The 12,241-nt window shown below is 37.0% G+C and overlaps 2 protein-coding genes across 3 annotated transcripts; both read left to right on the forward strand.

Moving 5' to 3' along the window:
- The first annotated feature begins 2,546 nt into the window (after window positions 1-2,546).
- Window positions 2,547-7,228, forward strand: LOC119074193 (probable histone-lysine N-methyltransferase Mes-4). Its single transcript, XM_037180186.1, has 6 exons — window positions 2,547-3,107; window positions 3,175-3,314; window positions 3,491-4,302; window positions 4,371-5,117; window positions 5,193-5,440; window positions 7,042-7,228. The coding sequence occupies exons 1-6, from the start codon at window positions 2,634-2,636 to the stop codon at window positions 7,123-7,125; spliced, it is 2,505 nt and encodes an 834-aa protein (XP_037036081.1). The 5' UTR covers window positions 2,547-2,633; the 3' UTR covers window positions 7,126-7,228.
- Window positions 7,229-7,711: 483 nt separating this feature from the next.
- LOC119074194 (zinc finger protein 431-like) lies at window positions 7,712-9,401 on the forward strand. Of its 2 annotated transcripts, XM_037180188.1 has the most exons (4): window positions 7,712-7,945; window positions 8,019-8,844; window positions 8,910-9,237; window positions 9,315-9,390. In XM_037180188.1, the coding sequence occupies exons 1-3, from the start codon at window positions 7,880-7,882 to the stop codon at window positions 9,224-9,226; spliced, it is 1,209 nt and encodes a 402-aa protein (XP_037036083.1). In that variant the 5' UTR covers window positions 7,712-7,879; the 3' UTR covers window positions 9,227-9,237; window positions 9,315-9,390. The 2 variants fall into 2 exon arrangements, with proteins under 2 accessions (XP_037036083.1, XP_037036082.1); XM_037180187.1 differs by having other exon boundaries at window positions 8,910-9,401.
- Window positions 9,402-12,241: the final 2,840 nt, after the last annotated feature.

A 12,241-nucleotide genomic window follows, 5' to 3' on the forward strand; every position in this document is an offset into this window, starting at 1 on the left:
TTCAACCAGACGCTTTCCTATGTTTATAATAGAACACTAGCCAACGTTCAGCGCTTTATTTGGACATCGTTGAAGATATCAGATGATTGGACATGATTGAGATTGTCTTCTTTTAATGATAAATTCCTACAAAACAACTTGACAAAATCAAACTCGCAAACGTGACGTTAGGATTGAACCAATATTTGACCCCACGAAGTGATCGTAGGATGGTTGAGGTCCCATTTTGGCACTAGTCTCTTCGTTCATTAGTTTAAACGTTAGCTATGCTATGTCAGTCAACAGTTGTAATGTAGTTAGAGCTGATCCCCTATTTTTGCTGTCGTTACATTCTTATTAAAGTGTTAACAGTTAGCATGTGATACGAAATAAATGAAAAAAAAATAGAAATTCAGTTTCTTAACACACGAAAGTATGCAAATGCATCAAACCCAAACGATTATATCGATTCCGATGAATCTATTGGACGACGATGATATTTATTGATAAAACGGTTCCCGGAAATAAGAAAATCATTCTCCATTTCCCTTCACACATACACAAAAATATACGACCATATTTATGTGGCGTTCGTCCTTCAAAAAGTTTTCGATTTTGGCTCATAAAGTCGATTTATATGCCATTCATCTTGGGTCGTTCTTTTATAACACCCTGATAGTCTGATTAATTAGGCTTGAAGCATATACTCGCATATTAAATCATGACCCAAACCCAGAGTGATTTATATAGAAATAACATTTTTCTTTGTGGGGGATATTAAAACAAAAAAAAAAGTCGAGAAACGTTTCGATTTTATTCGTTGAACTTTTATTAATATACTGTTTGTGTGGCGTAGGTAACGTGTGTGTTTTAAGGACGATATTGCATGGAAATGGAAGGCATACGTGTTAAGCACATTTGTTTGTTATATATGTGAACCGTGTAGGTGTTTATATGTCGATGGATGGCCACTACTTTATAAACAAAAACTGGATGCACAGCAGCAAATTAGATTCTAAATAAATTGAACACGTGCAAATCATATAAAAGGAAAATAAATATTCCGTTGTAGTTCTGTTAGTGGAGAAGTTCTAACAGCAGACGCAACAAAAATTGTTTCGTTTCCTTTTCCCTTTTTTTAAATTGGGGCAACACAGTACTATAGAGGAAGTGGCGAAAGTCACATTTACTGTGAATAGTAGATTATTCACCTCTGTCCACATGTTTATTTAGACACTTGGGGAGTTATTGCATGAACCGAAGGCGAATGTTATAACCCCAAGAGTCTAAATAAACATTTGGACAGAGGTGAATACGCTATTTTATCTACCAACGGCGAAATAATAGCTCTTTTTCACTGCTATTATTTCACCTAGGTAGATAATAGTAGATTACTATACCAGGGAAGTAATTTGATATCTCGTGTGCTATTTTACTTTACGAGCGAGGGAAAGGGTTCTCCTTATGGGTACCTGGTCTGTACATTCATTGCTAATGGAGATGATGTTTGGAAACTAAAGCTTTAATGTAATAGATTTTCGTAAATTTCGTCGATGTCAGCGATCAATTTTTTTTTTGTGAAACAACTTCACGGCTATGACATTCCACAGGTAGCAGAGTGAAATTATGTCACTCTGTTATGATTTTCGTTTTGTAATTTTGTTAACATTTCAATGGAAAAGCCCGATATGGGAGTTCCTTATTCTTCGTGTTTCTACTGAATATTTGACAAAAAATCGATCAGTCCCTTACTTATGAGCAAAATCTACTTGTTTCAATACAAGTGGTTGGTTTAAAAAGGCAGCAATACAATTCCTTACTTTTGGTTGGATTCACATTCAAGAAAAATTCATCCATTTGCAAAAAATGTTAATCCGTTTACGCTTCTATTCTATTGTTTACACAATTGTCAAGTAAACGAAGATCTAAACGGATGAATTTTATTTGAGTCTCAATTCCTCCTTTGTCTTTTATGATTGCTTTCAGCCAAATATTCATCCCTGGTTGAAACAATTGATCTTTGTGAACGTTTGTTCTCAAAATTGTGTTATCGTACACTAAAGCTTGGCATTGCCAAGTGAATAACTTGCAATAATGTTATATTTCAAGCTGAAATACAACTAATAAGAACCTTGTTGTTTATTGATAATACATTTGTCGATATTTAAAAATTACACACCATACAAAATATTCTGTTGGTGTATGGAACATTTTTCTATATGGACGTGATTTTTGAAAAAAATTTCTAGTCGTCACGAAAAATCGCCGAAGTTTATATGGGCTTGTATGGGAAAAAAAATTTTCCACACAAACTTCAGCGATTTTCCGTGACGACTAGAATTTTTTTTCAAAAATCGCGTCCATATAGAAAAATGTTCCATACACCAACAGAAAATTTTGTATGGTGTGTAATTTCCAAATATCGACAAAAAACTTTTTCCATACAAGCAAGAATCAGTTTGAAAAAATTTGAAACCACGGACGTAATGTACTATCAGAAGCGCCATCTAATCTCTTCTTCTACATTGTAACTAATGGTATTCAAAAAAGTCAAAAATTGTCAGCTATTTACAAGTCATAGTTAGTGCCGCGTTCGTTACAAATATTGTTGTTGTTGTTGTGGTTGTAAATAAATCGATTTTTAAATTGAAAACATGTCCAACAATTATAATATCGCATCGAATTCATTACTGAAGCGACAAAGCACCGAAACCGAGACCGATTTTGCTGCAAAAAAAGCAAAATTAACTGAGTCTAACCTAAATGACCATTCAAACGATTCAAAAGCAGAATTACAGTTAGATCAATTGAACGCTGAAAGCGCTGAAGGACGATCCAGTCAGACAAAACATTTGAACTCGTTTATTTTGAGGGGACAGAATCGAAATGTTCAGATTTTTCCTAGCCAAATCGTATGGTGTCGCCACGAAAAATCGGCATTTTGGCCGGCAATGGTTTGGCCATCGAAATTGGGAAAAATTACCGATGACAGAAAGCGAAAAGTTCTGGTTAGCTTTTTCGGCGAGAACAGTACAAATATTTGGATGAAATTGGACAATGTGTTTCCGTTCGATGGACTTCAATCTTTCGATAAGATGAAAGATTCGGTGAATGTGCTACTCTTGACGGTATAATGTCTTCATCATAGAGTTACCAAAATTGATTAATTGAAAGCCAATTTTCGTTTTGTATCAGCGCCAAATGAAAAAGGACTACGACTTCGCTTTCAACGTAACAATGAATGAAATGTGGCATCGAGCCGTAGCAGAAGCAATCTGCTGTATGCGCAAAGACCGGGAAGGAAGACTGTCGCTGTTTCTTACTTTCTCTTCGTCGTAAGTACATAGAAGATCTATCCTTTGACATAAATTATATCTCTAACTATGTCGACTATAGAAGTCATGAGGTGCTTGCTTAATCAAGGAGATTTCTTACCTAAGAAATTGCTTGATAACATGGCCCTATGACGTCAAAAAACAGGTTTACCTATTCCAATGCCTTGGATTTCCAGATATAAATATCGAAAGATTCGCAAGAATTCATTACACCGCCGATCAATTGCATTAAACACATCGAACCGATGTCTGGTCAAGGCATCCCGCGTAAATGATGAAATAAGTCGAGTGGAATCGTTCATAAACACTGTCAGCTTTTCTACCCCTGAGACACCAATCGATGCAAGAGAAACTCCGCATTCTGAGAAAATGTTTTCAAAATTCATAACGGAGAGCATTGCCAGCTGCAGATTCACAGATGGTGTGAACAACCGATGCAGTATTTGCATTACCGACCAGACGATCGATCAGAAGCTCATCAAATGTGGTGGCACTTGTGATGGTTATTTTCACCAGAAATGTGTTGAGAAAGGAGCTCCACAAGATCTCAGTCACAGAGATGATGCAGGAGGGCCGAACGATTTCATTTGTGAAAATTGTACGAGTGAATCGAAAACGCTTTGTTTCATATGCAAAGCCAGCGAAGATTCACCAGGATCGCAAATGCTAAATTGCAAAGTATCGCATTGTCTGCGACGCTATCATACGACATGCCTGCTAAGTTGGCCACAGTCGCATTGGACTGGCTCCGATGAGGACTTTACTTGTCCATCACACCAGTGTCACCAGTGTGGACCCGATCCGAACGAAAGCAAACGCAAGGCTTATTTGACGACTTGCATCAAATGTCCTACAGCAGTTCACAACGACGCTAGCTGCATCCACGCAGGAACGGTTATTCTATCAGACACTCGGCACATTTGCATAAGACATCGACAACTTCGAAAGAACGCTTCAAATTTGGATTATTGCTACATTTGTGACATGGGTAGGTTGACCCTTATTTGAACATTGATTTTCGAGATTTTATCGAGATTCAACAACTCCTTTTTTCAGCTTACAACTTAGTACGCTGTCGAGCTTGTCCACATTCATATCACGCACAGTGTTTGCCTACAACATCCACTTCCAATTCGACTTGTCCCAAATGCTTGAACGGTCAGCATCCAGTGTACGGTGATATTGTTTGGGCAAAACTATATACGTACGCATGGTGGCCGGCTATGATCGTCCCACCTCATTGCATTCCAGAAAATATTCGAACTGATGAACATTTGCCACACGACATATGTGTGTGCTTCTTCGGAGACTACACATTCTCGTTTATCGACAGACAGTCCATCTATGCGTTCGAAGAAGACAACTTTGCATTGTTCACTGAAAATGGGAGCAAATTCAGTGACGCAATACTGTCAGCGAGAAAATGGGCTTTGCGGGCAAAGTCCATAAAAAGACAACAGTCGGCTCCATCGACATCCACAACAGTTGGAACTGTCGAGTCTCCAACACCGTTCGAGAGTATCGTGAAAAACGTTTTCGTTTCACCAGCGACTCGCATCATTGATTCCAACAATGAAGCCTCGTCATGCCAATGCAGAGCAGAAGAGAAGGAAAACGATGATCCATGTGGCGTTTCGTCAAATTGTCTGAACCGGGCGTCGTGCACTGAATGCAATGACCTGTGTCCCAACGCTGAGAAATGCAAGAATAAATGCATTCAACAGGGCAAATACGCCGAAGTCAGTTTGAAATATTTTGGATCGAAAGGATTCGGACTGGTAGCCTCCGATTGGATTCCAAGTGGTACGTATAAATCAACATAATTCCAGCCTATCCTATCCCTATCCAACAAATTAATCTCACCGATTAAATTTTAAGGTACGATTGTACAACAGTACACAGGTGAAGTCATAACCACACCGGAGTTTGAGCATCGCGTTCAAAACAGACTGAGAAGTAACGTTTATTTTATGAAATACACGAAAGAGCATTACATTGATGGCGAAACAAAGGGCAGTGTGGCCAGGTATATAAACCACTCCTGCAATCCTAATTGTGAATTTCGCCTTTGGTCAGTTAATGGGGAAAATGTCGTGGTCGTCATTGCTTTGAAGAATATTCCAAAGGTGAGTAAAATCTGAAACGTGTGATTAAACCTGCCAAAAAGATCGGAAGATCTTAGATGACTTGAGCCGGGCTATGACCATTTCTTCATTTCTTTGCTGATGTTCAGGTCATACAAGATTGACCTCACCTATGAGCAAATTTAGTATGAATTGTAGTCAGCGGTCACTATAGCTACCAAGTGAACGTTGTCAAGGGTAAATCAGAACATGTCAACTTCAAATTGAACCTGAAGTTGAGATGTATCAAGACTCGGAACAGGTCAGGTGTCCTTTGATCTGAAACTGAAATTCAAGTCGTCCTGAAATCCGGTGACCAATAAAAATTCAGGTAAATCCGGTCAGTTTTCAGATGTACCTGACATCTGACCTGATTTAATTGAATTTCTATGGATCTTCAGATTCCAAGTACATTCAGGTCAGGTAACAATTTTCAATTCAGGTTAAGTCCTAATCCGGTTCAGGATTCAAGTCGACCAGACCTGTTCCGAGCCAATCCAACTGTGGCCCAGTAGCACTAACTACAAAAGAGAGTCACTGAGGGTCAAATCATTCTAAATTTTGATATATTGCCGAGCATTGTACAGGGAGATTGAACTAATTTTGTATGACCCTAATTTAACCTGCTCCGAGCTTTAACTATGCGTTATTTTAGAATGTAAATGTTTTCACTGCCTCTAGTCACATGAACGCTGGTTTTTTCAACATTTTATCTAAAGTTATGTAAACGTTCATTGAGGTGTGAGAGGGATTCTTTTGAAAAACAGCCTACCGAAATCGGACGCATTTTCCAGTGGACATTTTTATATGTGCCTAGAAAGGACTTCAACCCTAGAACCCAAAACCACTTTCAAAAAAATTCTTCGAAGCTTTTATGGCTGGTGAAAGGTGATCGAAAGCCGAAAATTTGCAAATTTATGCAGTTGAAGTTTTCAACAGAAAACTTGCACTTTTCTTACCAATATTTCTCCAGTTACACGAGCCGTACATGGTGGTGTGGGGTATCATTTGAAAGGTAATTTTATGTGCTTTTGGGCCAAATAGGTCTTATGGGGGTTTGAAGGCATCTACGATGAAATATGAGAAGTTGAAATGTTAAAGTGCCTATATTTTATCGCATATGCATCCAAACCCCATAAGACCCTATTTGGCCCAAAAGCACATAAAATTACCTTTCAAATGATACCCCACACCACCATGTACGGCTCGTGTAACTAGAGAAATATTGGTAAGAAAAGTGCAAGTTTTCTGTTGAAAACTTCAACTGCACATATTTCAGTGTGGATTAATTTTAAAACCAATGAGTCTCTATTCGGCTTAATAGTACATGTGATTACCTCTCTAATGACACCCCACACGACCATGTACGGCTCGTGTTTCCGGAGAAATTTTGGTAAGAAAAGTGCAAGTTTTCGGTTTTTGATCACCTTTCACCAGCCATAAAAGCTTCGAAGAATTTTTTTGAAAGTGGTTTTGGGTTCTAGGGTCGAAGTCCTTTCTAGGCACATATAAAAATGTCCACTGGAAAATGCGTCCGATTTCGGTAGGCTGTTTTTCAAAAGAATCCCTCTGAGACATTCTAATCGATTGGGTCTATTCAACAGGACACTGAAATTACATGCAAATACGATTGGTCACGTCAGGTTCCCTGTCTGTGCAATGAAGAAAATTGCTCCGGAATTTGTTGATTATTTTTGTTTATCTTTTTTACATTCTTTTTGTTAATATCATGTGAAAATTAGCTGAATTTGTTAAAGTTTATCGTCAGTAACAATAGAGAAATTTATTTCGGAACATTTATTTTGAAATGTTGTCTTTGCATTTCGGAACAAACCAAATTTCCCGGCCACATCGAATTTCTATGGAGAAACGAAAAGTATAAATCGAGCCAAACAAATGGACAAATTGAATTTTCAGACCTCAATACCACAATACCATTCTCATCATGGATCTGGGAATGTTAATTTAAGTGTTTGCATCAACCCTAAATTGCAAATGCATCTTTTACCGATACAAGATGTTCCGCTATGTCGAGATACAATATAGTTTACAAGGTAAATTAGTAACAGATACTGTTACTGTTGCAGGCACACATATTATGTGATATATGAGGGTCCGTCATTCCTTTCGTAAATACTATTTTTGTACATCTAAGGAGATTCATTTACTAAAAATTGGCGTTACGTTCACCGCTAAAAATTCGAAAATTTACTAAATTTTGTGACAGTAGCTCACATTAACTCATAGCAGGTTACGGTGGATCACATTCAAAAAAGAACAACAAACCATAGTTTGTTGGTTGTCAAAGTTATATTTGCAATCCTTGCGAACTCGTAAATTTTGTATTTTAAATGAAAGCGTGACCGGTCAACTTCCAATTCCTTTTCACAAATCGAATAACTACAACATTTCACCAACTGACAACTCTGTTCACTGTCCACCATGGATATGATGGAAGATGTGAAGCCATCCATAATGCCGTTGACAACACAAGACACTAAAATCGAGGTAGCTATTCAATTCATTCCAGTGGACCTGTTCATTCATGGCGATCCCATAATCTTCAATTAACGATTCCCAGATTGGAGACCTACCAATGAAAGCAGGAGAAGTTTTTCGAAACAACGAAGGACAGTACTCATTTATGTGTTTCCACTGTGGTTTAATATTCGAAGACTTTGGCGAGATTAGCAATCACTGCGATAGCCACTTCCAAGAACAAAAGTACGATGTTAGTGTCCAAGCTCCGGAGTTTGTATTATGTACACAAACTGGTACCGAAACCGAACTACCTGATAGTTCGCTCTCGCTTCAACCTGAACGACCTGAACTAACACCGGTGGAAGTACCAGTAAAAGTTTCGTTGGAATCAACACGTCCAGCAACGAACCATCATGTGTCAGTTCGAAAACGAAAGAAACGAAAAATAGCGAAAAACGCTCCGTTACCAAATTTTCCTCAAAATTGTCCAATATGCTCCGTCTGGTGTGACGACTTTCGGGGCCACATGAGAACGGAGCATGATATGCGCTACAGAATCCTTCAATGTTATAACTGCAAGATATTCGTAAAAGATCTTACTACATTGAAAGGTCACATAATCTCCAACAACCACGAAAAAAAGAAAACTTGCTATATGTGCCTTGTGAAGCCACCAATAACGCATCCATCGGAACCGAGGCGTCACAAGTGTTTGTTCTGTAAGGAATGGTTTCCGAATCACATTGAATTTAAGGTCCACTTTGCGAGTGCTCACGACAAAGACGCGGACGATTTCTTTAAAAAAAAGACGAACTGCAACATTTTTACGTGCCACATATGTGAACGGGAATTTCCCCTGCGAGATTATTTGCATGCACATATGAGAATTCACGACGATAGCACTCTACGGCATCAATGTCCTACATGTAATGGATAATGGTAAAATCATCAATCTTGTGCTGCATGACTAAATATTCCAATAACATTGCAGGCGGAAGACGACTCAGAACATACGGGCAGCTCACTCAACATCTAAAAGTACATGAAGGTAAGACATTCCCATGCGACCAGTGTGATAAAATTTTTCCGTATTACGCGAGATTGCGTCTCCATCGCTTCACTCACGCTACAGAACTTAAGTTTGAGTGCGACCAATGTTCGAAAAAGTTCAAGCAAAAGAAGTACTTGTTGCAGCATAAAGCGACACATACGAATGAGCGAAGATATGCTTGTAAGTTCTGTAATGCGTCCTTCAATTTTACTTCCGGTCGCCGAGCACATGAAAAGAGTCAGCATAAAACGCTATGAAATCGGAAAATTTGTAGCTTGGCGATTGTTTATACTTTCTTCTTGATTGGTACTGACTCAGTGCTACTGAGACCAATTTCTGTTTAATTTAAGTTAAATTACACAATCTTGAACTGAATAAAATGAGATTCGATCAAAATAATTTCCCAAGTAAATTTTAGAATTCACATCTGCATGCTGCTGTTGATGCCATCACATTCCTAGTGATATCATTACAAGGAGACAATTATTTTCAGCACCAAATAGGAGAATTCGAAATTTGACCGTTTAATTGTTTGTCAATTCTAACATTTCTCTTCAACAAAACAATGCAATGACATTCCTCAAATTTCGATTCAACGAGAATCAGTTCCTCTCCAACATGTATGAAGAATTTAATTTCAAGTGTATGTTCCAGTTACAAAAGTATTTCATTTGAGCTGATCTCTCAATCTGTACGCATGTAAATGGAATACTTGCCTCGATAATTAAATGGGAGATATGCAATGGAATACAATAAATACATCTCCATCGCAGCTATATATGATTGTCATGATGGGTATGATATACAGAGCACTGGCCCTGGGACTGTACATTAAATTAATGAATTGTTTAAATAGAATGGTTTCGTATTTCATTGGTTCAGGGAATGTAACTCTTACGTCTCGTCGATTAAATAAATTGAAAAATGTGAAGAAATAATGACCCGGCCATTGAATAACTATTACCATAAAACTAAAGAACAAAGGGTAAGATAAAAAACAAAACAAAAGGAAGGCACAAAGATACGTTTTCCTGAATGAATGTCAGTGTAAGTAAATATATACAATGTGCATAACGAAAGATTTGAACGACGACTCCACTCCGTGTCAACAGCATTTTTCATTTGTTATTTATACTCGGGAGACAAACTCATTGTCAAGAGCTATATTTTATTACATCATTGCCGTTGAATTAAATAGCCATGCATTTTAGTGCGAATTAAAAAGAAAAGAAAAATGTTATGTCGAAAAAAGAGGACAGGCTAGTATTACGCCTAAATTTGTTTTGTTTTCCTTACAAAACCAATGTTGTTGCGGAAAAGCATACACAATGTGTTACACTTTCTCTCGTGTCGTGTATGCATTTAAAGAATAATTCCTACCAATTAATAAGAGTAAAAGAATTGATCTCAAAACAGGAATTAATCGAAAGGAAGAGAGGTCCTCAGTCGAAGTGAAATCTTTCTTAATAATTTTGTAAAAGGTAAATATTTCTTACTGGGATTCCACGCACTCACTTTTCTCACTGTTTTCAACTATTTTCAACATCTGAAAAAGTGAGGAATTATTTGCTTGATTTTCAACTATTTTCAGACCCTTTACTCACTTTTTCTACAACCAATTAAAATAGAGTAGAAAAAAATGTTAGCATTGTAAAATTTCGCCGAACATTTCTACTAAAAGTTTCTAGGGTTGTATATAGTCCATTGCAAAAACATTTTTCAAGTGTATTCATTCACCCTACTTTTCTCTGAGAGCTCTGAGATAAACTTACGTATCTCGGCTAAGTATTTGGATTTTATCCATCAATGCACCTTGTAACTATGGTTTCAACCTGTATATTTTGAGTGGCTTTCACTCCAATGCGAAAAATGTAGCTCACAATTATTGGTCGACCGACCGGCTCAACAGCGGCTGAAATGTAGTTAGACCTGAAACATCAAATCTGTACATGTATAGGAAAAAGAACCTGACTGAAGTATGGTTTCGCTCAATCCTTTCAGGTCAAGTTTCAGATTAACTAAAAACATCAATACAAACTTTCCTGGTAACCTGCTAGGTCAGTTCAAGTTGTATAAAACTTGAAAAACATCAAGTGAACGTTGCGATGTGATAGTACGAGTGATAGACTTTTAATATGCCGTTTTGGAATCCTTATCAAGGAGGATAAAAATCTCCTATACATAGGAGAATGGAGAAATCGCTGACTGACAGAGTAGAAAACTGTATAGTACATCTCTTCTAATAGAAAGATAAGGAAGTGACTTAGTCGAAGTTAAAAGTTAGCCGCCTATAAGTTTTAAGTCAGGCTCTTATAAGTTATAGGTAAATTTATAAAAAATCCAAAAACTTTGATCAACCTCAACATTTTTGATATTTTTTAAAGAGGGTTGATTCTTAAAACAAAAATCCGTCGACCTAGCCTCTCCCGTGGCCTCTATACAGTTTCTACAATTACCGCCAAATTTAAAATTTAAATCTACGTATTAACAAAAATGCAAGAAACATCAGTCAATTCTACCGATTTGTGCTCAATGTTAACTTATGTTAAGCCTAACAATTTTTCTGCTTGACATTTTTGTCAGCATAGGAGTTTTTTTTTTAATAAATAACTCTTTATTCAAAAAAAAGAAAGAATCCTTATCACTCCGGCTAATTTCTGAGTTGAACGTATCTTCCACGCTTGATAAAAGTCTATGAAATTCGTTGGATTTCTTTATTTGAAAATATTTTGATAAGTCGCTAAACGCAATAGTAAAAAAAAGTTATCCGCAATTCTAATCAGTTATTGCTTCATTCCGGAGAAACTTACTCGTAAAATAATCTTTGACTTCGCGTAAAATAGGGTTCAAACTTTCCTAAAAACTCACCAGAAAATGAACTATTTCTAGTAATTATTTTCGTTATTTTTACTCGCTTTTCCACTTTTTTACTTTAAACTTTGCGTATTTTTTCTTGAATGAGTTAGTAATCACCCAATTTTGCGTGGAATGCCTGTTTCTATGTTCTCAAGAATGCTGGCAAAATTTTCAATTTTAATCATTTTGCATTATCGCATCTGCGGTCGAATTTTCTTTTTCTGTGCGATCAATTCTTGTTTTTCTGTGATCAATTCCTCTTTTTACTGGAATAAGTTTAAATAATTCTCCTTATGTATTAGTTGATGAAACACATGTTTTGATACAACACGGCAACGTTGAAATGTTTGGTTCTATCAATCGTTCTTAGAAGAAGATTTCCAAGCATAATTTGATATTTAGGGAATAAAACATTT

Source organism: Bradysia coprophila, unplaced genomic scaffold (assembly GCF_014529535.1).
Source record: "Bradysia coprophila strain Holo2 unplaced genomic scaffold, BU_Bcop_v1 contig_145, whole genome shotgun sequence".
Taxonomy (NCBI): Eukaryota; Metazoa; Arthropoda; class Insecta; order Diptera; family Sciaridae; genus Bradysia; species Bradysia coprophila.

Coding starts and splice junctions, on each gene's coding strand:
- LOC119074193 (XM_037180186.1), top strand. CDS start 2,634: ATGTCCAACAATTATAATATCGCATCGAATTCATTACTGAAGCGACAA. Junction 3,108..3,174: donor TGAATGTGCTACTCTTGACG/GTATAATGTCTT, acceptor GTTTTGTATCAG/CGCCAAATGAAAAAGGACTA. Junction 3,315..3,490: donor TTTCTTACTTTCTCTTCGTC/GTAAGTACATAG, acceptor TTGGATTTCCAG/ATATAAATATCGAAAGATTC.
- LOC119074194 (XM_037180187.1), top strand. CDS start 7,880: ATGGATATGATGGAAGATGTGAAGCCATCCATAATGCCGTTGACAACA. Junction 7,946..8,018: donor CACAAGACACTAAAATCGAG/GTAGCTATTCAA, acceptor AACGATTCCCAG/ATTGGAGACCTACCAATGAA. Junction 8,845..8,909: donor ACGGCATCAATGTCCTACAT/GTAATGGATAAT, acceptor ATAACATTGCAG/GCGGAAGACGACTCAGAACA.